The 26,867-nt window shown below is 48.6% G+C and overlaps 1 protein-coding gene across 1 annotated transcript; it reads right to left on the reverse strand.

The window, feature by feature from the left end:
- On the reverse strand, positions 1-26,867 carry NDP (norrin cystine knot growth factor NDP). Its single transcript, XM_047076401.1, has 3 exons — positions 26,632-26,867; positions 11,198-11,577; positions 1-1,295 (listed from the first exon to the last, which is right to left on the reverse strand). The coding sequence occupies exons 2-3, from the start codon at positions 11,369-11,371 to the stop codon at positions 1,068-1,070; spliced, it is 402 nt and encodes a 133-aa protein (XP_046932357.1). The 5' UTR covers positions 11,372-11,577; positions 26,632-26,867; the 3' UTR covers positions 1-1,067.

A 26,867-nucleotide genomic window follows, 5' to 3' on the forward strand; every position in this document is an offset into this window, starting at 1 on the left:
TTATTTCACAACATGGGAATAACTCAAATTTTGAGTCTCAAGGACCAAAATATATTTGAGCCAAATGTTCCGAGGATGAGTCAGGCTGCCTTCGGGGCAGCAAGCTTCACACGGACAAGTGGATGGTTGAGAATGATGTCCGCAACATGGCTAAAACTATAGCACACCCACAAATAGATTCATACTTGAGTTGTCTAATTTGCATGCATGAGTATAGTATGTTCTCCATGCCACTAGTACGTGTATGCCTTTTTCAAAGTCAGTGCAGGATCCGTATTTGTGCAGGTCTTTAAGAGTCTGCTCCCTTTCAAAATTCTACCGTAATTTATCTGCAAGAGCCTTCGGGTGACGAATTCCTTAGGCCACCTTTACTTCCCAGGAGTTATTTCGGAACAATAATTACCGCTCTCGGGAGTTCCAGCATCCGTTTGTTAGCTATTTTAATGTTGGTTAGCCGGCTGCGAGTGAGCCTGGCTACGCACATCCACATGCTCGGTGCCTGCAATTTGAAATGGGTAACCTTGAGCAGGGGTGGCGACCTGAGACCAAATGGCAAGATAAAGACCGGAGCGAAAGAGAGCCAGGCGGGATCGCGGAAAGGGTTGCGCTTTCCTGCTTTCCGAGGCGAATGCGCCCCCAACGCGCACCCAACAAGTGACGGCCTGACCCACGCTTGCACGGGGGCCCACGTTCCCGACTGACGCTGAATTGTTGGAGACCCAAACGGCATTCAGTGCCAAGGCAGGGGGAGGGGGGGGTGGGGGGATGCCTGAATCTGAAAAGGAACCGAAAGAAATTGTACCAGGGAAAGGAGACGGGGATGGAAACCAAGTTCCCAGAGCATCTCTCTCTCTCTCTCTCTCTCTCTCTCTCTCTCTCTCTGTCTCTCTGTCAACAAGCATGGAGAGTCTTTATTACTAGAATATGCAGAATCCCGTGGGAATTGCTGCTTCTTTTGGGGGTGTTTTCCTCCTTAACTCTTTTCTTGCCAGTCCTTCTCCTGGCTGGATAATCTGCCTCGGCGAGGGAGGAGGATGTCCCGTCCAGAAGCCGCTGAGCGGCCGGTCTCAGGAGCCGCACTCCTCGCAGTGACAGGAGAGGATGTACCGGTAGGTGGCTGTGAGCCTCATGCCCCCGGAGCAGCGCAGCCGCAGTGCTTTTAGCTTGGAGGTCTGGGGCCGGCAGCAGTGACAGGAGGAGCGGAAGGGCTGCTTGAGGACAGTGCTGAAGGACACCAGGGGCTCCGAGCGTGACGCCTGGCTGCAGTGCCCCTCGCACCTGGCCAGAAGCACCATCTGGGGAGAGAAGGGAAACGGTTACCCTGTGGGGGGTGCCAAAACCTCAGCCGGGTCCCGCAGCATCCTAACACCCTTGGCCAATTCCCGCTGGATGACACCAGCGGCTCCCAGCCCCGCTTGCACATTAGAATCACCGGGCGAGGGGCGCCTGGGTGGCTCAGTCAGTTGAGCGTCCGACTCCGGTCATGATCTCACGGTTCGTGAGTTCGAGCCCCGCGTCGGGCTCTGTGCTGACAGCTCAGAGCCTGGAGCCTGTTTCAGATTCAGATTCTGTGTCTCCCTCTCTCTCTCTGTTCCTCCCCCACTCGCACTCTGTCTCTCTCTCTCTCTCTCTCAAAAATAAGTAAACATTTAAAAAAAATATGTTTTGAAACAAGAGAATGAAACAGAAACAGCGTACGTTTGGGGCCCCGGAATCACACTTCTGGGCTTATATACGCCGAAAGAGCCCGAGAGTTGCACAACCCAATCTCAGAGTCATTTGTGGCAAATTACCATTCTGACCATCTCCATTTCCAAAGGCAGGTTAGGGTGACAATAAAGGTTGGGCTGAAGTAACAGAGGCTGTGTGTTCTCTCTAGTGGCTCTTCACCTGGCTTTAGTAAAGAGTCTCCTTTAAGAGTCCGATGCAAACTACCAAGGTTATGCTCCGAACGATGGACACAAGCATAAATCCCGGGATCCTGGCAGTGGCAGACATGGGTAGGGTAGGGTGGGGAGCTTGATTCACTAAGAATTAAAAAAGAAGGGGCACTGGGGGGGGGGGTGTCGGTCTGTTAAGCATCTGACTCTTGATCTTGGCCCAGGTCACGATCTCATGGTTTGTGAGTTTGAACCCCGCATCGGGCTCTGAGCTGACAGTGGGGAACCTGCTTAGGATCTTCTCTGTCCCTCTCTCTCTGCCCCTCCCCCACTCATGCACATTCACTCTTTCTCTCTCAAAAATAAATAAGCATCAAAGAGAAAAGAATTAAAAGAAAGACATGGCCTGCTCATCTTTCTCAAAGGAATCCAAGATGACTTCTGGTAACTATAGACGATCAGCCCCACTATCGAAGAAGATGCTCGGATGAATCCCGCAAGAGGATACGAGTTGCTAGGAAGCGACCAGCTGGGCTTGGTGAAGTGGGGGGTAGGACCTATTGATTTATTTTCTCTGAAAGATCGCAGGGGCAGAGAGGAAATGGCAGCTATAAACCGTCTCGGTTTTATGAAAGCGTTGGTGCCATCCTGCCTGCCCGTTGGTAGGCAAAACAGACAGGACCCGAAATAGGTTTTGAGAGATTATGCCATAAATCAGCAGCACACGGGCCAGTCTCTGGTGCCCACCCCATCCCCCTAATGAGAGGGATTCCAAGGTCTTCTAAATGTGCTCATCTCTAATGCGGGGCATCTCCTAGGCAGATTAAGCAATATTCAGAGATCACCTCCCCAGACGGAAGTCTTCAGAGGTCCAATTTCAGTCCAGATGAATGTAGTGAATCCGTGTCCACAGATTTAATTCAAAGGGGCACGGACATGGCGGTGCATCATACCCGAATGATGCAAATGCAGGTGAACTGAATGTAGACCTTGGATGACCATGCAATTAACACTGTCCATAAAACGACCAAGTCAGCAACGTTGGGCCATTGGTAGAAGCACTAACCTGACCGTGATTGCACTAAACGTGTTCAAGGGTCTCAAGCTCCACCTTCGGCTCTTTCTGAAATACAAGAACTCCGGCGCTGAAAAGACCCCGAGACCACCTCTAATGGATCCCCCCCTCTCCGCAGCTGGATTTTTGCGCAAGGAGAACGCACAGACATGTGCCATAAACGCATTCGGTGGCTGCCTCCAGCCTTCAGAATAAAACCCCAGATCCTGAAAGGGTATTAAGATCCTCTGTGACCCGGATGTCACATCTTTCCAGTCTTACTTAAAACTGTTCTCATTGTCATCACCCACTCCCTGTTCTGATCAAGCCTAATCAGTTAGGAGTTCAGGGAACCGCCCTGAATTTCCCTGCCTCTTGCCTTCGCTTGTGTCTTTCGTCTCTCAGGAATGCCCTTTCCTCCTAGTTCTGCTTAATGAAATCCCGACTATCCTCCATTGCCACGTTCAGATGCCCTCTCCTCGAAGAAGAAGACACTATGAAAGAATTATCGGGGCCCTTGATGGTCTCGACACACACGTGCAAATCTCCCCTCTGGGAGATTTCCAGTATATAGATCCCATCACAACGCTGGAAATGCTATAAAAGGCTAGCTTTGTTTTGTGAATGTGCGTTGGAGGGGTACAGCCGGGAGCTTGGAAGGGAAGATCGAGAAACGAGTGTCATTACGGGATGGAAGGGATAAATGTCTGCTTTTCCAGGCTCGCTCTCGGCCGTGCCTCGCCTGTTTTATGGCTTTCACGAGGATCTTCTCACCTCTTCCAGGCCAAAGCTTCTCAAACTATAATGGGCATGTCAATCAGCTGGGGATCTTGCTAAAACGTAGATTGTGGCTGAGTAGTTCCGGCCGAGGCCGGAGAGCCTGCGTTTCTCGCCGGATTCTGGTTGATGTCGGTACTGCTGAACGTCCACGCTTTGAGTAGCAAAGTGGGAGAGTCTGACAGGTTCCACACTAGATGGGCCACTAGATAGCAGTCATTTAGCCAATAATAATAATGGCAGCTAACATTTACTGAGTGCTTACAACACTTACAATCTCATTTACTCCTCATAACATTCCCCTGCTGGGGTACGATTATTATCTGTAGTATTATTATAGATGAGGAAACCGAGGCTTTAGAGAGTTTAAGTAACTTGCCCAAACTCACATATCTGGTGAAAGGCAGAGCTGGAATCAAACCCGGGTCTGTCCAAAACCAACCCCCCCTGGTCTAAATCATAGCAAAATGTTTCCCTGAAGCATGAGCCAGCTCCCACCCTTCTCTCATCTACTTTGACCTGATTCTGGGAGCCCTAACCCGATCAAAAGCATAGGAGTCTGCCCTTTTTCTTATGAACTTCTTGGGAGATAGCATCACCACCTCCGAGCTTACGCAGAGCTGAATGGTGAAAGTGCCCTCCTAAATAATATCCCCTCCGCTACCGAGACCCTCCCCCGGTTCCATCGTCCAGCGATTGGGGGACTTCTGGGGACTCCCAGAAATTCCTTGCATGGTACCACACCACACAGTGTCTAACTCCTTAACCCACTCACCCTTCGGTTCAACAAACCTTCACCACCTTCAAACATCAGTTCACCCGCCAAAATCCAGTTTGCGGGTCAGACGCACCCCCCCTCATGCCTGGGGGACTTGGCCGTGTCTTACTAACACGGGAAGACTCTTCACTGTGCACTCAACTGCTCCTAACAAAGGGCATCCACACGACTCCTTTGCGAAATCAGGAAACGACCTCGTTTTGCCAGCGAGCCCGCACGGGGCTCCACCATTAAAGGAGAAGCTTCAACAGTTGGTTGGTGCTCATTGACCTTCTGTTGACGTCTCACAGCTCAGGAGGGTGACAGACACACATTATCTGCTTTGGGTCCAGTTTAATGTTTGCTGTCTTATGTTCCCCAGGCAAGTGGCCTGATTCTGGGAAGCTAGGAGACTTCTCTAGCGGTCCCTTGGGAGCCCCCCAACCTTAGAGTCACTTGGCTCCCGCTGGATGTGGCCAGCTCCTTCTAATACCAACAGAGCTGTGGGCTCCTTCCTATTGTCATCTGATTTCCGTGGGCTGGGGCTAAGGGGAATGCAAGGCCCTCGGGTAATAATAACAGAACAGTAATGATGACGATATATAACACGTATTGAACATTTAGCAGGCTCCAGGCTCTGTGCCAAGCCCGTCATGTGCAATCTCATTCTTAACAGCCATCTCAAAAGCTAAGCCTTCCCCATTTTACAAATGAAGCACCGAAAAGGCAGAGGATAAGTCACTGGCCTGAAATCACATAGCTGTATAACGGAGGGTCAGAATGCTGAACAGAGACAGCTTCATTGCTGAGCCCTCCGTCCTAACCATGACAGTCAGCCTGTCAAGCCTCTGTCAACCTCAGCGAGTTGCTCCAGGTGGTCATGGGCAAGTTCAGGCTACATCGTGAGGGTTACAGCCTGCTGTGATTCCTGGGTCGCGACCAAGGATTGCACCCGGAGACTTGCCCGTACGTCTTGGGCAGTTGGGTCCTCTCCTGCTGTATACACCTATCTTCTGAGAGAAAACTCAACCACAGATGGTTTTCATCGCTCCTTGTTGAAAGATTCTTACCGTTGCCAAAGCCACTTTCCTCGTCTGTCATGTGGAACCCCTGTGAATTCCTGGCTCAGGCCATGACTGACAAGGTGTCTTCATCGGTTTCAGAATAAAGACGCAGAATAAATACTTTGCCCACAGATGGGGCGCCTGGGTGGCTCAGTCGGTTAAGCGTCCGACTCTCGATCTTGGCTCAGGTCCTGATCAGGTCTCACAGTTCATGAGTTCGAGCCCTGCATCGGGTTTTGTACCGACAGTGCAGCTCCTGCTTGGGATTCTCTCTCTCCTCTCTCTCTGCCCCTATCCTGCCCTCTCTCTCTCTCAATAACTAAATAAACTTAAAAAAAAAAAGACTTTGCACACAAAACATCCTATGCTAAAACCGGATTTTGGCTATTTTGCCTCAGTTAAGTGAGAAACTATTTTTTTTCTTTTTCTTTTTTTGCCTTTTTTCTCAGCAGTGAACACGACATACCCCTTATCCCCTGGCACCTCCTGGAGACCCATTTCTGCCCTCCCGGGCACCCTCAATAAATGACTATTCAGCTCATCTCCAGGCACCCAGGTCAACCCCCAAAGGGTCCGTGCCCGGCTGAGGGTGTCAGCAAAATTGCAACCAGAGGAATGAAGCACCATGGGGAATGATGGGATCTGGTCGCCTTCACTCTGGTCACAGCTGAAACAGTTGTGAAACCTTTGCACACAGAGCATTGCCCTTCCCTCTATACCCCATTTACTTAAAAGCATTACGACTGTAAAAAATGCTGTCTTCTTTTTCCCCTGATTTTTGTGCCTCCAGTACCGGCCACGGTGCCTGTACGTAGTGGGCATTCAGGATAAAATCATTCCTTAAAAAAAAAAAAAAAAAAAAAAAACCCCAAAACAAGTCCTGGGGCGTCTGGGTGACTCAGTCGGTTAAGTGTCCGACTTCGACTCAGGTCATGATCTCACGGTCTGTGAGTTCGAGCCCTGCGACGGGCTCTGTGCTGACAGCTCGGAGCCTGGAACCCGCTTCTGATTCTGTGTCTCCCTCTCTCTCTGCCCCTCCCCCACTCATTCTCTCTCTCTCTCTCTCTCTCTCTCTCTCACACACACACACACACACGCACAAATAATAATAGACATTAAAAATACAAAATAAGGGGGCGCCTGGGTGGCGCAGTCGGTTAAGCGTCCGACTTCAGCCAGGTCACGATCTCGCGGTCCGTGAGTTCGAGCCCCGCGTCGGGCTCTGGGCTGACGGCTCAGAGCCTGGAGCCTGTTTCCGATTCTGTGTCTGCCTCTCTCTCTGCCCCTCCCCCGTTCATGCTCTGTCTCTCTCTGTCCCAAAAAAAATAAATAAACGTTGAAAAAAATTTTTTTTAAAAAAATACAAAATAAGAAAAAAAAAGAAGTCCTATCTCTCCAAGAGTTGATTGTGTGATTGTGTTATAAGTTCAATATTCCGGACTCTCCCTATGTCTTCTACCACAGTATGAGCTTCCTGGGCCGCACTGGGAGAGAGATCCTAACAGCTCCCTCCGAATCCCAAGGCGTAACCCTTGGCCTGCCAGGCCCCTTTACCTCTGGGAATTTTCCCAGGCTTTATCCCCTGAACTGTCCTTCTCCTCGGCTGCTGGGCCTGTGGGCCTTGAGTTCAGACAGCCATCTGCCCTGGTCCCATGTCCCTGCGGGGCCACCATCTCCCAGCTCCGACTTCACAGGCCTCCCCTACCAGCTTGCCTTCCAGCTTCGGTTCCTGAAAACCCCTCCCTGGCTCGAATCCAGAACCGGCCCCGCCCCCCCCCCCTCACCTGGGAAGGGAGGTCAGACAGCGGGATCTGCCTCTCTTCTGCTTTTATCCCCACTCTTAGCAGCCAGCGTGATGGCTTACGCTTACGTTGCTTTTCGGCACGCTCTCCCCACCCCCGCCAGGTTTCCGTGCTAAACCAGAACCCCAATGAGGTTCGTTTTCCTAATCCTTTAAGGCTATCCGAGATCCCAACCGTTATTGAGGTCTTAGTAGTGACTGAAATAGAAAAGTGAGTCTGAACACCTGTCCGGTGCATAACTTCATCATCAAGATCATAACATCGTTTCTTAACGTCTATGATATGCCCGACACCGTGCCGCGTGCTCGGCAAACACCATCACCCATGCGCATTCGTACCCCACCTTCAGATAGGCGGCATTGGCTCCAGTTTATGTGGGAACAAGTCGAGGCACCCAAGAACTACTTCACTTCTCCCAAAGTCACCCATTGGGCGCACTGTGGATCTGGAATAGGAAACCGGCTCCCTCTCACTTCAAAGTCTGAGACGCCTCAGCTCCCTTCAAGATTCCACTAACCACTGACCTTCTGCCTGTTCTCTCTAGAGCCTTTACACACTCAGAATGTCAGGGAAGACTGTCAGTGAACCTGCCACTCCCAGGATCCTTTGTACCCAGTCCTAGGAAGTGTCACCCCCAAAAGCTAGCAGGCACATCTTAATCTGTGGCCACACTGACCTCCCTGGTGGACCACGGTGGCCAGTCTTCTCTGCCGGACTCCATCACGGCCCTTTCCTGAACTGCTAGGCGATGGGCGCCAAGCCTCTGGAACTCAGGGCAAGGGGGATCAGATAGGCTCATGGAAGACTCCCACTATTCTTCCTATTTTCTAGAAACATTGCTGAGTAGAAATCACTATCTCCCGTGGATCCGAAGCTGAGCCTGGACTTCGAAATAGTGGCTTCTCCAGGGGCGCCTGGGTGGCTCAGTCGATTAAGCATCCGACTTCAGCTCAGGTCATGATCTCGCGGTCCGTGAGTTCGAGCCCCGCGTCGGGCTCTGTGCTGACAGCTCAGAGCCTGGAGCCTGTTTCAGATTCTGTGTCTCCCTCTCTCTCGGACCCTCCCCTGTTCATGCTCTGTCTCTCTCTGTCTCAAAAATAAATAAGCGTTAAAAACCATTTTTTTTAAAAAGTGCCTTCTCCATTCTACTTGCAATTTTCCAACATGAAGATCCCAGTGGTCAAAAGAAATGATCTGAAACAGGCACTTTCACTCTTGGACTAAACGAGGAATCTATGCTGAATACGTTTTTACACTTTTTAGTTTTTTTTTTAATTTGATTTTTGAGAGAAGGAGAGAGAGCAGGGGAGGGGCAGAGAGCGAGGGAGACACAGAATCTGAAGCAGGCTCCAGGCTCCGAGCTGTCTGCACAGAGCCCGACACGGGGCTCAAACCCACGAACCGTGAGATCATGACCTGAGTCGAAGTCGGACGCGTAACCGACTGAGCCACCCAGGCGCCCCTGAGTACTTTTTTAGGGTTTCAGTTTTCCCTACCGGTAAAATGGGATCGGTAATGCCTTCGAACATGGGTTTGCTGGCAGTGATTAGATCATATATTATGAGATGCTCTCCCTCCCCTAAGCCTGGCTCGCACTCTCCCGTTCACCTGTCTTCCCAAGGCCAGACAGTGGGATAAATGTAAGTCAGGAAGTATTAACAAGCAACAGGCCAACGGTAGACATGTGTCTAGTAAATAACAGTCTTTGAACAGCATGTGGAGGGATGCTTTTCACAGAGAGGAAAGATCTAGCCTGGTCTCCTCCACTGTAAAAACCCTTGGTGCCTGTTTTCTAGACACAGGCTAAAGGTTTTATCCCGAGTCTGTCAAGACGAACAGTTTCGTTAACGAGACCCGTTAGAAAGAAGACCAGCCTGAGTCTGTGAGAGTCAAGAATTATAGAATATTTAAAAATGAAAACCAAAAGAATAAAATAAAATAAAATAAAATGAAAATGAAAACCAGTTTTTGTTCCTGGACACATAGAGCAAATCTAATCCAGAAAAGGTCTGGGTGGTTCAGATTCTGCCAGGCATATTTTAAGGCCGAGAAAGAAAGGTTTATAATTACGAGCACCATTTACATAAAAATATTGCTATATCTGACATAGTTTGGGATGTTTGGAAACAGATTGTTCCCACAGAACTACAAACATTTCTGCTACTATCACAAGTTTGTACTATTTATCGTGGCATTCTGGAAGAAACAGACGTGAACAAAGGTGGGCCAAAGTTTGTGTCTGGGAATCGTGCTGCAGCACCGTGAGTGTGTGGGGCTCAAGTTCACGGCATCTCTTCTTTCAAATACTAGTGGAGGAGAAGCTAATAATTGCTGAGGCCCACAGTCTTTGAGCAATCACAGTTGTAAAAACATGTCCCGACTTTTTTCCCTCAATTTGCTTTAGTTTTTTTTCCCCCCTAAGAAGGGATTGCAATCTTGCAAAAATGTAAGTTTATCTGTTTACTCCTTTTTTTTTTTTAGTTCTATAACTACAAATGAGAGCCAGAAAGTTTTTAAGTGGAAAGGCTCTCTATTTTTCCCACAGTCCTAGATCTTATTAATATAATGGGTAAAATGATTTAACTCAAATTCTGATTCCCCCAGACTAAAACAAGCCATTATCATCGAGGTGTAATCAGAGAAGTGATGGAAATTTTAAAGGCAGACAGAAGTCATAATGTTCTTAAATGGAGGGTAGGGACATTAACTTATATGGTCTTAATTCTCGTGGTTGATATTACCCAAACTTCTTAATTATACTGGTAATTTAAAAAATACTTGCCATATGAGAATGCTTAAGCGGTTTTGGTCTCAGGACCGCAGTGAAAATCTCTGAGGTTGGGCTAAAAGGATTCCTATTTACCAAATGTGGGCACATTTCATTCATGTGACTGGGGGCAGTGACGGTCGTGACATTTTTCAGTCTGAGTCTGTTCTTCGCTACTATGTGCCTCCCTTCTGGGTGGTCCAGGTGGCCGGCCACTGTTGGTGGCCTTTGAAGCATGGTACTCCTTCTCACGCTTCGTCCCAACACTGAGACGTAAGAGTGATAAATGATCAAACTGCCACTTATCTTTCGAAATCATCGTAACGTAAACGTGGCAGGTGGAGAAAGGTTTGGGCCACGAGGCCGGTGAGCAGCTATGTCATCAGGCATGCATGGCTTTGAAGAGTCCCCCTGAGAAGTACGATTTGCTGCTCAACCACATTTCTTGCCTCTGTTTCCTCTTTATTGCCAGTGAAAGTAGAAGGAGTTTTGATAACCTGTAGATTCCACTTTTTTAAAGTTTATTTATTTTGAAAGAGAGAGAGAGAGAGAACAGGGGAGGGGCAGAAAGAGAGTGAGAGGGAGCATCCCAAGCAGGCTCCACGCTGTCAGCGCAAAGCCCGATGCGGGATCGAACCCACGAACCGTGAGAACATGACCTGAGCCGAGATCAAGAGTCAGATGCTTAACCGACTGAGCCACCCAGGCGCCTCTACTCTACTTTTCTTTGTCGATAAAGAACATTACTGCTCGTGAATTTCACAGCCAGGGACGAAACACACCTCTCTCCCCCGTGCTTAGCAACAATTTCCTTGGGAGAACCTTCCGGCCTTTCCTATGGACTTTGAGCAGCCTGAAAGGAGAGAAGCTGCCTGGGTGTGCACATGGTCAGTTAGGCGGCTTTACTGACAAAGGTCCAAAGCATGCTGGGAAACCCGAAAAGCAGGAAAAGCACGATTCTCCCGCAAGCCCCGTGGGCCAGCCATCTAGCTCAGGTTTGGACTACGATCATGGTTCTGCAGCCCCTGACAAAGGAATACGGCTCCTCTCCCGACTCTGGGAAGTCGCACCACCTTCACCGAGCCCTTCGTCTTACCTTTGAGCTACACTTGTACAACGGGTGACTGATAGAATCAACATAGTGGTGCCTCATGCAGCGCAGAGGGTCCGAGTCGATCATGAACGAGCTGTCCGTTTTGCTGTCTGTATCTCCCATCAGCGCCAGCAGGGAGAGCATAGAAAAAGATGCAGCGAGTGCATGATTTCTCATTGTTGTAAGGAAAACTTCTCAGAAGGAACAGCAGAGGGAGGCAGAGGACTAAAGATTGGCAATGCCTTCGCCCCCTAGGATCCAGTTCCTTCCCAGCAAAGGGCACGATCTGGCCGGAGCTTTCTGGTTGTCATTGTCCTTTGTGTGTCGGAGTCGGGTCTCACTCTTTCCACTTGCAATCCACCCTCACGATATCTGCCGCACAGCTGGAATGAGAACAGAAATGGTTTTCCCCGGAAACATTTACCCAGAAAAACGAATGGAGCCCAGGAGGTATTGAGTAGAATTTTTCCATGTCGTTTTGAGGAAAGAGTATCGGTTTCCAGAGTGCCATTAGCACGGGCTGTCCTTCATCCTACCAGCTCCCGCCCCATAGCTTGTGCTACGTATTTATAGCCATTGGGAGGTGGACGCAATGGTTTCAGGAAAGCACATGTTGATTTCAGTTGCCGGAGCCCCACGTTTCTAGGAGCAAGGATAGTTTGAACTCACGGTCAAGATGAAACATGTGGTTCTGGCCCCAGCGTAACTGAATACGGGTGGTCCCATCCCCATCCCTGGCTGGTGGGGGCGGGAGGGTCTATCCAGCTTCTCAGTGAGCTCTGGTGGCCACGTCAAGCGCACAGGACTAGAAAGGAGACAGGCCAGCCCGAATGAACACAGGCCGCGTCCCAGGGGAAAGCAGCTCAGTTTTCATTTCCTAGTCCACCCACCTAGTTTTCCCCTTCTGTGCTCTGGGCCCATCCTGTTTTCGTTTGAAGCCCCGTGCCACCCAGCATCAATGACAAAGTGCATCTGAAATGCACATTATGCGCGCCGGCCCCCAGTGTGGTTAAAGCGACACCCGCGTTATTTGCCAAAGAGTCACACGTTTCCGCAGAGCCTCTGTAGCCTGAGCACCTGGTATAATGTGACAAAGTAAGTGGTCGTCAGAGCAAACGCTTACCATTACGATGGGATCAGGGTATACCAGTTGTCCTGGAATTTGCTTTGTGCTTTTTTTTTTTAATATATATATTTCTTTAAGGTTTATTTATTATTGAGAAACAGAGAGAGACAGAGCACGAGCAGGGGAGGGGCAGAGAGAGAGGGAGACACAGAATGTGAAGCAGGCTCCGGGCTCCGAGCTGTCAGCACAGAGTCTGACGCGGGGCTCGAGCTCACAAACCGCGAGATCATGACCTGAGCCCGAGCCGGAGGCTTAACCGACTGAGCCACCCAGGCGCCCCAAAATCTGCTTTGTTCTTTTAACTATGTACTTCTTGGGCAAGGGACTGAGGTCCTGAGATCTCCTCATTTCACCTCACTAGCCCCCCTCCACATGGCCAACATGGGTGCTTTTTATCCCGCCAGATGACAGAGCATCAAAAATATTTGCAAACTTTTAGGAAAACTAGGGGGACCTGTCGTTACATCCCAAACAAAAGGAACATGATAATAAAAGCTTCAGACAAACTTTCAAAAGGTATTTCAGATAAGAGTTTGATTATTTTGTTCATGGTACAACATTTTTTTTAACTTCCTACTTATGGCCAGTCCAAATAAACAGGGCAAAGTAATGATAAGATCCAGATAAGAAGTTCAAGTCAATTCGTTTTGCTCCAATAGAATGGCCCCAGACCCACTTAGCTTCAGTTAGCTCTCTTGTGAGTGGGGGGGTGGGGGATCCCAGGCTGAAAAGTGTATGTGACACAGGGCCGTTTCAGAGAACGGCATCCCTGATGATGGCATAATCTCATCGCGAGTGTTTCTGGGAAATCCTATAAATGGCAGGACGGGCAGGGACCAGTAATGAGGAGACCCACCTGAGCTGGAGCACTGCCATCGATTAGCTGGGAGACCTTGCACAGGGCTTTTCAACTGGTCTGGCCTCAGTTTCCCCATCTGTAGGGTAGGAGAGTTGGAAAAGATGGCGCCTACAGTCCCCTCTTGTTCTAAAACGGCCCCGCCTGATACGCACGGATTCAGTCACCACCGTCTCCAAATGTAGAAGACAGTCCTAAAGGTAAGACCATATCTTCACACAACTTTGCATCACTTTCTTTTATGAGCTTGCTAATGGCAACATCTCATGAAAACTGGTCAACCTGGGGCGCCTGGGTGGCTCAGTCGGTTAAGCGTCCCACTCTTGGTTTTGGCTCAGGTCATGATCTGGCGGTTTCGTGAGTTCAAGCCCTGCGCTGGCAGCACAGAGCTTCCTTGGGATTCTCTGTCTCCCTCTCTCTCTGCCCCTCCCCACTAGCGCTGTCCCTGCCTCTCTCAAAATAAATAAATAAGCTTTAAAAAATTTATTTTTATTTATTTATTTATTTTAAAAAAATGTTTTAATGTTTATTTATTTTTGAGAGACAGAGAGAAACAGAGTGCAAGTGAGGGAGGGGCAGAGAAAGAGGGAGGCACAGAATCCGAAGCAGGCTCCAGGCTCCGAGCCGTCGGCACAGAGCCCGACGCGGGGCTCGAACTCATGAACCGTGAGATCATGACCTGATCTAAAGTCGGTCGCTCAACCAACTGAGCCACCCAGGCGCCCCCCCCCCAATTTTTTTATTTTTAAAAAATTGGTCAAACCTGAGCCTAAAGCTCCAAACTGGCAAAGAATGACAAAGAGCATTTTGTTTTGTTTTCTTTTCGGCTGCACATCACACTGAAACTCACCAAGATTTCACCTCAAAGAGCCAGAGCTTTCTAGGGTTCAACGTTCAGAAGCTGCAGCATTACTGACCATTTCCTGAGTTTCAATATGACTATATTATCCCAAGTGGTTAGCTGTCTCTTTGAAGCCTTAATTAGTCTCAGAAAAGGAATTTATAGATTTCTCCTTTTACCGCTCCAGCCCTACAGGTATTTCCCCCCAGGAATCGGCGGTGAAGGGGTGAAGGGAAAGGCAGACATTCTGGTCCTGGCCCTCCCTCCCCACTTCTAGCCACTTCTCTTCAGAGCCGATGGCCGGCAGGGATGGTTAAATGAACAAAGCAAAATGAAAGAAAAACCCATAGCTTGATGGCAAACAAAACAAAGAAACAAACAAAACAAAAAAACACAAGCAAACGACATCCAATGACAAGACCCTATATATGTGAATGTCGAGACCCAGCTAGTCCATTTCTGAGAATTGCCCTCCGTGTGAGATCACACAAGCATATGGCTATTCACTCCAACATTGGTTGTCATGGCATAAAGTTGGACACTGCACAAAATACCCACCACCAAGGGACTGGCTAAATATATTATACAGCATTCACACAATGGAATACTATGCAACTGTATAAAGAAGGATGCAGTGACTCTACTAATTTGTGTGTGATATGAACATATATTTGTGTTCATTTATATTGGCACAGAGTCGCTCTGGCAGGGTAGTCAAGAAGCTCTACGATGAGCTATTTGCGACAGCGGGAGGATAGGCATGGGAGGAAGGCTTTTCGCTGTATACAGACATCTATTTTCTTTGTCCATTTCCGAACTTGTAAATGTATTGCCCATCCAAAATTTCATTCAAAAAAATTACACTTTGTCTTTTAAAATTGGCTTAAAAATAGCAATTAAGTTAATGGATGCTTACGATTTGTGCCAGTTTGAGTATTTTCGTATTATATTTTTATCTCTTATAAATATTGGAAGACGTGTTAGTCTCTTTTTTCATTTTTTTTTTTAATTTGAGAGAGAGAGACACCACCAGTGGGGGAGGGGGCAGAAGAAGAGAGAGAGAGAATCTCAAGCAGGCTCAGCATGGAACCTGATACAGGGCTCCATCCCAGGACCCCGGGATCACTACCTGAGCCGAAATCAAGAGTGGGACGCTCAGCTGCTCAACCGACTGAGCCGCGTAGGGGCTAGTCTCCTTTCTTAGTCAAACATTGTTCCTGGTGGATCATTTGGTTCTTAAGCACTACTGCCACCTAGTAGCAACATCCTGAATTGCAAGCACAGTTGAATTTTTTTTTTTTTTTCCCTAAAAGGTAAAGATACTTTTTGCAAAAGTATTTTGCCAACGAATGCTGGGAAGCGTAGAACGGCAAAGAGATAGTTAATGTCACACAAAATGTAACTTTATTATCTGATTTTCTCGTTGAAGATAAGCTGAACCCAGAAGTGGTAATAAAGTATAAAAGCATGACAGGGAAAATGTTGCTTTACTGCTGATAAGAAATACATTTTTCATTTCCACACACTCACAAAGCATGGTACTTTTTGTTCAGTTTTCATGTTAAACTCCAAAACAAGAATCCAAGCAGCAATGTACATATGCCACAGAACTCACGGAGCTCTCAAAACATAAAGGTCAGATTCTTGCAACTTAACATTGGGATTTTTGCCTGAAGTGCTCAAATCGAATGAACCGCCACCGTCGTGTGGAAGAAGAAGTAAACCTCACGCTGAAACAAAGAGCGATGTTAAATCAAGTTGTCCTAACGCCGTGTTGGTGGCGGGTGCATAGGGGAGAAGCGCACAGGGCCAGGGGAAGCATTCACGAAGAGGAACACGAAAATGAGGGAAATTCACATCACCCGAGAGCCCTGATTTACGGCGGCTTAGCGGCAATTGATGTCTGTCTTGAAGGAGCTCCTGTCACTTTTCCCAAAGTTAAGTTAATTCCAATTTGCTTTCTTTCTTTCTTTCTTTCTTTCTTTCTTTCTTTAAGCCACATAGCATCAAAAATCAAATGCTGCCCATCGAGACTGAGAACCTCGGCCTGGCCAGCGATGGATTGAATGAGAAAGCGACTCTCTTGCTGAACTCAGGAGCTCCAGGGCCGCCCCGTGCGCTGGGTACGGTCTCTGAGACACGGACTTGGCCGACGTACAGAGCCCACATTCTCATCCCTCCGATGTAGAGCCTCTGCCGGCAGGAGAGGCACGTAGGCCCGCGTGCCCGACTTTGGAGCTACCCTCCAAACGATACCAGTGGAAAAGAACAACTGGTGCCCAGATTTCCCCACCTGTCATCCTCGGGGAAATAATATAGCAGAGCTTACAGCGGGCCCAGCCTCCTGGGTGAGAGATGGTGTTGTGTCCACAGATCAGCTCACTCTTGGGCTGACCTTCTGCCTGGCAGAGGCCGGACTGCTGGTTTCACGCAAGTTATTCCGGCAACAGGCTAAGACAAGCGGCCTGTGCCAAGAATGGCCTTATTCTTGCCCCGCTTGCCAGGCGAGAGAGGGCAGTGCTTGGGTATCCATATTCCCACCCGGAGGCTGTTTTCAGTATTGATAGATGCAAGTAATGCCTCCTGTGTCTCCTTTCTTTTCGTTTCTTTTTTTAATTTTTTAAAATACTTCTTACTTATTTTTGAGAGAGAGAAAGAGACAGAGCACGAGTGGGAGAGGGGCAGGTGGAGAGGGAGACACAGAATCCGAAGCAGGCTCCAGGCTCTGAGCTGTCAGCACAGAGCCCCACGCAGGGCTCAAACCCATGAACCGTGAGACCGTGACCTGAGCCAAAGTCGGACGCTTAACCGGCTGAGCCATCCAGGCGCCCCTCCTGTGGCTTCTTTGTACAAATATGTGTTTAACACACATTCGTTAAGCACCTACGATGTGTCTCCTTTTGCTCTAGCAGATAACAGTTAAGGGTCGGGGGTGGGGGGAAATAGGGCCTATTCTGGTGCCTTCTTCCAGCTCACTGCATCTACGAGCAAAGAGGCTTGGCCTGTTGTTTCCTGGGTAATTTTTTGGACACAAGGATCAACTCTCTTAACATCTAATTCATATCTAACACGCATTGCATCATTTCTAAGAAGATTAAGTTAAACAGATAGAACATCATGACCTCGGAATGGCGTCAGTGTAACAGACAGAATGATTTGATATTTCCTATCATTTAAAACAACCCTGGCGCCAGGGTGGCTCAGTCGGCGGAGCATCCGACTTTGGCTCCGGTCACGATCTCGCGGTTCGTGAGTTCGAGCCCCATTTAGGGCTCTGTGCTGACCGCTCGGAGCCCGGAACCTGCTTCGGGTTCTGTGTCTCCCTCTCTCTCTGCCCACCCCCCACCCCCCACTCATGGTCTCGCCCTGTCTCTCAAAACTAAATGAAAACATTTAAAAAAATTTAAACAAGCCTCTCAGGCACGAGTAAGGGTAAACATGGCAGAACACACAGCCTCTCTCAAAGGAACGGCCAGAAAGAAAACGAGAAGACTGAAGTGTGGAAGAAAGCTTGCCTTGAGAGGACGCATCACACCTAGGCTTTTCGAAAAAGAAAGAATTCTAGGTCTAATCAGAGAGTGTGAATGCTAAGTAACTCCTTTTCAGGAACTCCAAGAATTCCAATTGGATCTAGTCAACTAGATGCCTTGGAGAATAAGTCAGATGCCTCTTCCCAAGGCACTTAATTTATAAACTGTAAACAGCATGTTGGATTTTATAAAGCATGCCATGCGCTCAACGAATGGTTTTTGATATTATTCCCATCTGGCGGCACATCAGTAAGCAGCCAAGCAGTCAAGCCCGGGCTGACCCGGGGGCAGCGGTACTGAGGCTGGGCAACCACAAGGTCACTGGGGAGGGTGTGGCTCGCGCCCTTGTCATCTCCCCGTGTCTATTCTCCGATGGGGGGGGGGCGGGGCGCGTGGGGTGTGAGGCCACGCCTGCCTCCACGGTGCACCTTGGGAGAGAGACGGCAACTTCTTTGCAAGTCGACCTGAGTCCTCCCGTCTGGGATGGGACTCCGTGTTCTCACCACCTGCATTCCTAGCCACGCATGGCCAAAGGCAGCAGTGGCAGTGATGGAGAGAGGAGTGGTGGGACAAGCAAGGCGCCGGGGGAGGACCACAGCGTGGGAAAAAGGCAGTAAATCACGATCCCGGAGGAACGAAGGGTGCAAAAAAGAAGGACTGGGAATGGAAGTGATTTCTGAGGATGAGTCAAGTGTCAAGTGGCCCCTCCTATGTGTGTGTGTCCTTGGTTTAAATAGTTTTACTGTCTGGGGAGGGACTGGTGTGGGAGGACTTGACCTTGAGACTTGACTGAAACTTAAAAATCCTGATTTTCGGGACCTCCAGAGGAGCTTCTCGTTAGTCAACCCCCCGCTTACCTACAGCTTTCAATTCTTCTTCCCCAAACCCACTGCCAGCCCGGGTTCGGTGTCCCATGCCCCAGTGTTCTGCACTCATTTGTTAGAAATATTAGATAATTATTCCACTGCATTCTGAAACCAGAAGAGCATTTTTAGAATTTTTTTTAAAAGATCATTTTTGTGTGTGAAAGAGAGAGAGAGAGAGAGAGAAACAGCATGAGTGGGGAAGGGGCAGAGAGAGAAGGGGACAGAGGATCCCAAGCAGGCTCTGTGCTGACAGAAGCGTGCCCGACGCGGGGCTCGAACTCACGAACTGCAGGATCATGAGCTGAGCCAAAGTCAGACGCTCAACTGACTGGGCCACCCAGGCGCCCCTGAAACCGGAAACCCTTCCCCTCACTGGCTGTGTGATCCCGAGCAAGTCCCTCGCCTTCTCCGGGACACAGTTTTCTCATCTACAAAATGAACGGACTGCTCTAGATGCTGGTGGGGTTTTATCCATTTCCAACATCCTCCAACTCTATCCTACCTTCTCAGAGTACAGCAAGTGCTTTGGGGCTTCATTTTCCCCGAAGCCATACTACAGTAAGAAAGGGTTCCTTTCTTACTCCAGAAGTTAATGATTGCAGAAAAGTCCAAACAAGTCGTAACGTGGGGCCTGAAGCAAAACCGAAGGTCAAGCCATAGGAATTTGCCCTTTTGATGAGACCATATTGGTGGCCTGAAATAAAAATAGCCCTAGATGACCAATTGACTCAGTCCCTGAATGTACCAACTATAGTTATAAATTAGTGATATGCTGTTCATAGTAAGAAGTGGTTGGCGAGGATATGTAACCAGTCCCTATGTCTCTTAGACCCGTCTTAAAATTTGCAGTGTTTCTTTCCAGTGTCCACCAAATGGGGAGAGGAGAAACACTGATGGCAGCCGATCATGGTAGATATAAACTGAGTTCAACCCTCCTGCACTTTTCCTACGAATGACCTTATTCCTAAACCGAGGTTGAGGCCCAGATCGGCATCCCCTGGTGGGGCCATCTGTGATACTCTGGTTAGGATAGAAGAGGAAGATTAGTTAGAAGGGTCGTCTTCTTGGTGGATGCAAAATGAATAAGGTCCTAGCGGTCAAGAGCAAGGCACTCTGCGTGGTAAAGCATCCATAGAACCTTTATGCTAGTGGAGGTACATTCCTGAAGCCCCGGGTGGGGACTCGGGTCTAAAAGAGTTGCCTGTTGGTGATGGCTCTTGGATCCAGTGCTGGGCTTCTGTGGGCTTCTATAGTTTCTATGAAAAGACCCATTCTGAGTTCTTAATGGTTGATATAACTAACCGACTTTTAGAGTACAAAACCTTGCATAAATTGGAAGTGATGAAGTCTGGTTACCCGTGTGTGTCAAAAAGCACGATCTGGTTGAAGTCTTTTCCTCGGGGGGGGGGGGGGGGTTGGATTATTTCTGTAAATCTGCCACTCCACTGAAAGCTGTGGCTGATACGGTGACGAGCTGTCAGAAAATGCTTAGGGGTGGCCTTTCCACGGTGCCACGAATCAACGACCGCCCTAAACATGGAGCCCCTTTCCATCCTTCCATCAACAGGGCGTGAAAACAGGGAGAGCAACAGAAGAGAAGGAAGAAGGATTTTCTTTCTTTTTTTTTTTTTTATGTTCAAAATCTGCCACTGCTCTTTCAACGATTGCAAATAGCCCAATTTCAGAGAGGGAAGATTGCCTACATTTTACCCACTCTTTCCCCTGAAAGGGGTTTCCCATGAGGGGTGAGAGTTTTGAGATACCCAACCCTAGTGCCGGTGCAATTCGATACTTGCTCTGCCGCTGGACTGCTGGCTTTGGTGTGGCCTTAGGAGAAGAGAGGTGACCACTGTTAGCTCAGGGTACAGGCTTCCTTTTGCCCTGGAGCCAAATGAGTATGTTGGCTTTTCTTCAAAGTATCCAGCAAAGTGTTTCCAAAGCTGCGTTTGAATCTCCTCACCCGCAACAACGATTTGGAATGGTGGGTAGTTGATCTCACCTAACAGCTGTAGAGCCCTTAGTTAGAAATGGGGCATAAACAATGGGACAAACTCGCTCTTCCCAGTCTCCATTCAAATGGCCTTTTCTGCCCAACGGTGGGATTTGAATACCGAATTCAATCCTCTTGTAATCCATGCAGACTTCCGTCAAAGGGGCAAGGTGAAAATAAAAACACGCCGGGGTACATTTTCCTCCCATATTGCTAAGAATTCTGAACTCATTGGGCTGTGGGTTTTCCCTTTGTATTTTTGCTTTGCGTAAACTCCGCACACTTACGGCTAGCCATGGCATTTGATTGTCAGTCCGCCTTGAACAATTCCGTTCTGCTGCCTTTGGATTTCCAACCTCAAAAGAAAAATCTAAATTCCGAGAAGGAGTAATTTCCCATAGTTTGAAGGAAAGAAAAAAAAATCACAGAAATGTATCAAGTCCTAAAATATCGCCTTGTGCTTTAAAAAAAAAAAAAAATCGGACTTTGATTTTTCACGTCCATTTTAGGCACGTATGTGCCTACATTTCACTGAGAGCTGAGGATGGGGATATTTTTTCACTTGAAGAGTTGACCTCCTTTTCTAACGCCAAGTAAAGAAGGCAACCTCAGAGTTCAAACCCCTCTTCCTGGGGGGGGGGGGGGAGTAGGTGAAACTGAAGGAAGCTTCCTTTTCTGAAATGGTGCCATTTGAAAATGTGGGGTGGCAGATTTTGAACATCAAAAATAATCCTTCCTCCTTCTCTTTTGTTGCTTCTCCCGTGCCCGGCTCCCTCCCTGCTTTTATTCCCTATTGATGGCAGGACGGAAGGGGACGCCCTGTTTAGGGCTATTGTGACATTCTGACAGTTCATCAACTTTTGTGAATGTATTAACCTGTTGCCCTTTCATTTTTAAAGGATACTGCAATTGGTTGGATCACAGTTTGAAAGGAAAAGCTGGGCTTGAGCCAGGCCTTGGAAGAGAGAAAATTGTCTGAAAAATTCTTAGCTTTTGCAGAAAAACAAAAAGAGAAACACATCCACTGCAAACCTTCTAGAAACCAGTTTAAAGCCACCAGTCAGCGTTCATGTGCAGATTTTGACATGAGGGCGAAACGGACCCCAATTGGATGAATTCCTGATTCTAAGCACTGGGGATATATTGTCGACTGAAGTTACCCATTCTTTGAATTTTCTGAGTCAGCACTCTTTCTAACAAGAAAGCGGTTGTTCCAGACTGTGAACCCCATCCAGGGTGTTACAGTCTGACGATTGAAAATGGGTCTAGGGGGTGTAACTCTCAGCCATCGGCACAATCGTCCTCAGAAACTCAAACGTGGGGTGTTTGTGTGTGTGTGTGTGTGTGTGTGTGTGTGTGTGGATTTGCAGCATGCAACCTGAACAGCCGAGCCAGCACTCATTTCTATACCAGCCTCTCCCGCCGCGCTGCACACACTTGGGGGTTTCGGAAGGATTCCCCACCCTTTGTCTTCTGCCCGAATCAAACACAGAAGTTCATGGTTGCTGATCTGACTGGTGAGGAGTGGGTACTACCAGCTGGAACGTTGCCACTGGCAGGGGCAGACAGGAAAATAGAAATGCTCTTAATGTCCTCCCAAAGAAAACCTTTGATGGACAAAAGAGCGGTTGTATTTTTACCCTCTCCCTTCATGCTGCCAGGCGTCTTTAAATAGATCCTCTAGCCTAGGGACTTGTATGGAATAATTCATATTAAAACCCAAGAAGTGGCAGAGGAGGGTTCTTTCTTCTCTTTCTTTCCTCCCCCCCCCACCCCCCACCCCTTGTCAAGCTAACAGGAAAAGACTCATTTTCATTCAGCTGTGTTAAATTTCTCCTTTTGGGTCTTTTAATGAACTTGAGCTAATTCAGAAAAGACTACGAAAACCCCCAGGAAAAGAAAAGGAATAGGAAGCTGCATCGTCGATTGCTCTTGGATACCTTTTGGTCCCAAAGACATTAGCAGCATCTTTCAAGGATGCTTTTAAACCCATCTTTGAAGGGTTTGCATGAGGCTCTTAAATGGGGATGCCTAATTGAGAAGTCCAGTGCCTTCCATTGGCAACTCATAAACCAAACGGTTGTTCTGCTGTTAGGAGAGAGAGAGAGAAAAAAAAAGGAAGGAAGGAAGGAAGGAAGGAAGGGAGGAAGGGAGGGAGAAAAAGTCCTCCCCATCTCCCCGGCCCCATGCATTTTTAGGTCAGCTCCGGCTAGGATCCATTTTTTCCCTCTCCCTTTCGCCCAATTGGGTTTCCAAAAGACAGTCAAGCTCGTGCTAGCCAAATGAAAAACCCTGTCTGTCCTTCTTTTTCCTTGGGAAGGGACGGCTGTGGGAAGGACGGAGAAAGGGGGCGGAGTGGGGCCTGAGGATCCAGGGAGCTTTGTTTTAAGCCACTTGTCCCCGGAACAGACAATAATCACATTTCTCTTAATGTAGGCCGAAGTGCATCCAGGCGTTCCCATAGCTGTCCACCCCCCAGCCCTGCGCCGGAGGAGATGTGCCGGGTCACTGTGATGGTATGCCTGTCCCCGCCAGCCCGGGGTCACTCCAGCCCCGCTCTCAACCGCCTGAGGGGCAGGCCGAGCCCTGCTCCTCTCTGCGAGTGGGTTCAGGCTCAAGGGCTCCAGAAGCCCCCCATCCTAGCAGACCTCACGGGGCTGCTCTCCCCCCCACCCCCCCCACCCCCGATGGAGCCGGACCCAGGCTGTCTGGAAACTCAGGCAGGGCAGAAGAGCAAGCTCCCAATGGCAGAAGCTCCGGCGCAGGGAAAAGGGGGCGGGGTGCGAGTGGTGGAGAGCAAAAGAAAATAAAAGCCACATGCCACCCAGGAAGATTCCAGGGCGGGCGGGAAGGAGGTGGCGGAGGAAGGACTTGCAGGCAACAAGTGCCCAGACGTGGCACTGCCAGTCTAGCTGGATTCTTTTCTGAATTAGATTATGCGAAAGAAAGCGGGGAAATATATAGCCCGCCAGCTGTTCAAAGGCTTACAACCTTGCTTTTATTGTCCGGGTAAGTTGGTGAGGTGGGGCATCAGAGGAATTCCACACATACCAGCCCCGAGAAATTTTAATATGTTCCACAGTGTCATACACAAAGAGGAAATGACAGCTGATCACAGCCCAGGGCAGGCCACAGCGATCTGGGCCCTGGAGCTTACCCACCCTCACATGGCCCAGCTCTCTTCCATTGCTTTAGCACTTCGGTCATTCCACCTGCCTCCCCATCCCTTCTGCCCCTGCTTGGCCCAGCCTGGGGGTGGGGGGGGTGTTGGGGGGAGGGGGAGAGGTGGCCTGGCCTTAGAGGCCGCTGGCCAAGAAGCTGAGGCTGGCTAGGGTGAGTCAGGCACCCCAGGGAGTCAGAGGCATTTTAATCCAACCACGGGGGCTTATCTGCCGATAAGGACCGAAATCAAGGACTCTGGTGATGCTGTCTTCAGGGTGTTTTGTTTTTTTTTTTTTTCCTCCCCCGAGTAACCTACCGAAGCCAGAAAACACAAGACTGCCTTATTTCAAAGGAACACTGCGTGTGGCTCTGCCTGGGACCTAGGCTTGGGGAATGACTTCCGGCAACTTCTTCCCAGGGGCCCCCTTGAATTTAGGCCAGACCCCAGAGGTCACTGGTTCGGATCCTGGGGGCGGGACTAGTGAGCGGTGGGAGACAGTGATAGCATCTTCCTCCGGGCATGTTTTTAATTCAGTGATTCATCCAGCGGCCCTGATGTCAGCTGCTGAGTAGGTGACTCACAGCCATCCCTGATAGAGACAACACGTGATCCTCTCCAAAGTGTGCTCAAGGGAGCAGAGAAAGGATTAACTGCCCTTTTTCCAGGCTTCCTCTACCCAGGCGGGAAAGGTCCGGGCCTTGTCAGCTTTGAGTGATGTGTACCCGAGATCCGGTGATAGAGGCCTCAGGGGAACCCCTTCGTCACAAATGGAAAGAAAACCCATTGATAAGCGGCAATCATTTCACGTAAGCCTGGGTATCAGCAGATATTTGAAATAGCTCTTTGTTACAAGAAAGTCATTGACCCGTTTCCCCGTTGGCAAAGTCCATCGCAGTCCCCAAATCTAACTGCAGAGGGCATACAGGCTGAGAATGAAGGCATGGGACAATGCCTCATTCACCTTTGCATCCATCAGGACTAGCGGAATTTCTAAAAGGAATGATGGAATGAATAATTCACCAGTAAGAATAATAGCACTTGAATCCTGAGTCCTTAAGGTCTGGTAGAAATTGCCAGCCACCATTGGTGGCTATGATTCTGAGAAACTCACGTTTTTCAAGGGCCCAGGAAAACCAAAGAGTTGGAAATTGTTAAGTGTATTGAAAAATGATTTATTTTCCCCTTGACAGTGTCACTGGAACCCGGATTAAGATTGAAAACTCCACAGGCATGTTTCCATCTGTGGGTGTCAGCTGCTTGGTTACAGAGCCGCTCAAGAAGGCCTCGGTCAGTTGTCCCTTTACCTGAACCAAACGTACTTTAAAGTAAATGATGCAAAACTTTGCATTTTGTGTTCAGACATTCTCATACAACGGTCTGAATAACAGTAGAAGACTATTGTTTCGACTCAGCTGATGGCTCTGTTAACCGCAGTAGTTAAAAAAAATCACCATAAAATTGCATAGCAATAGAACCCATAGTATCGTTTCAGGCTTTCTCAAACGGCGAATAGCCCAAAGTTGTAAATGAACTCATTCAGAAGCTGCATTTCCACTCAGCAATGCCCGGGAGGCTAGTTATTAGAGAAGATCAGGCAAGTTCCCCATAAACTGAATAGGACCCTAAAGTTCACTTTCAGAAGCCAGACTGGCGAGAAGGAAATGGGCAGATATTTGCATTTGGTCTAAGGACACACTCGAGAAGCATTCTGCAGTCCCCGCTGTATGTGGCTGACACCCACAGCCGACACTGTATTGCAGGCGTCTCCACATTTTCAAATATACCAGGTACTTAACGTTACATGTTGGAGCAGTTTGCCGTAGCCAGCTCCTTGCAAATTAAAATACACGAGTATTAGAAACGAAGAGACGGTTTCACAGCATCCACATCTGTTATTACTGACAGTTACAAAGGGCAAGGGAGTGGGACTCCCATCTCGCCAGAGAGCTTCCTTTGCTGCACCTGAATCTCACTGGAGAAGGGAGTCTACTCTTCACGCAGGTTTATCTGGGCTCGTGAATTACAATGAGCCTCAGTTACAACGCGTTCTGAGTCATTAACATTCTGTACACAAACTTCCCGTCCCTCAAGAAAGAGTTATGCCCAGGCCTCCTACAGCCCAATTGTTCATTTAAAGAGAGAACTTGTATTCAGGAGCTCGAAAGAACCCTCCGAATATTCCTCAGGTGTCTGTAGGAGTCATTCCTACAGGTCCCGGTCCCTGCGCTGGTGGGAGCATCCTTCCTCGGTCACCGCTCGGACAGCGTAGCATCGGTCGAGCCGCAGGGACAAGCTGACTACTAAAAATAACCCTTTGCGATAAGGCCAAGGCAAACAGCATGCATTTCCTTGGACTTTTTGCCCAATCAAAATCCTATAGTAAACCCGTCCTTCTCTCTCCCCGGCGCTCCTGACTGCGTCTACGGAAAGCGAAGTCCTTGCACATTGGGAGGAGAGTGCAAAGGAACAGGATTCCTGCAAAGCGTGACAGAGAAAGCTAGAAATAAATGTTGCCTATTGTTTGAAGTCATTCTAAGCGCTCCGGCGGAGCCCTGGCAGGAGATCAGCAGCATACAGAAGTAGTAATAAAAGTAAACAGTGCGCTTTTAAACTCGGAGGGTTGCCCGCCTTCATAGTGCCCCCATTGTAACAGGGATGAGGGCGGTGGGGAAGATACTGGGGCTCCAGGAATCCATGTCGCCCAATGCTCCTTCCCAGCCTCCTTTCACCGGGTCAGATATAAGAACCATTACAAAGTTCCATCGAACTACGCAGAGAGTTCGAAAATAAAATCTCTTTCGGTCAAACCCAAAGGGATTTTCCAGCAGCCTCTCCGAGAGGCTCCCCGGCTCTGTCACAGACTTCAAAGACCCGTTCATTAAAAAAAAAAAAAAAAAAAAAAAAAACCCACAATGCTAGCATGCTACCGATTAATGCAAATTCAAGTAATGCAAATTTAAGTGGTATTTAAAGGTTGTCTCTTTGTCTGAGAGGAGGATGAAATGGTCGGTTTGGAAAGAAGCAATTTCCTAGGCAAGCCGTCAGCGTTTGTTTTTCCTGCTTACCTTGGGGGAAACGTAGGGCTCCTTTCTTCTCAGACTTTTCTGAGAGCTAGAAAGAGGTCCTGTTACTTCCAAATGCTTTTGTTCTTCTGTCCCTCTGTCACATGGCTTGCCTTTTATATTTGCAACACACAAAAGTTAGGACTGTTGTTTAAGCGACACAGGGAGAGAGAGAGGGAGAGGGAGAGGGAGAGAGAGAGAGAGAATGTCAAATGGAAAAGTGCCATTGCAGTCATATA

Source organism: Lynx rufus, unplaced genomic scaffold (genome assembly GCF_022079265.1).
Source record: "Lynx rufus isolate CCGP_SWC_20201006 ecotype Redwood Valley unplaced genomic scaffold, mLynRuf1.p SCAF_14, whole genome shotgun sequence".
Lineage (NCBI taxonomy): Eukaryota > Metazoa > Chordata > Mammalia > Carnivora > Felidae > Lynx > Lynx rufus.

Coding starts and splice junctions, on each gene's coding strand:
- NDP (XM_047076401.1), bottom strand. CDS start 11,371: ATGAGAAATCATGCACTCGCTGCATCTTTTTCTATGCTCTCCCTGCTG. Junction 1,296..11,197: donor TGTACAAGTGTAGCTCAAAG/GTAAGACGAAGG, acceptor TTCTCTCCCCAG/ATGGTGCTTCTGGCCAGGTG.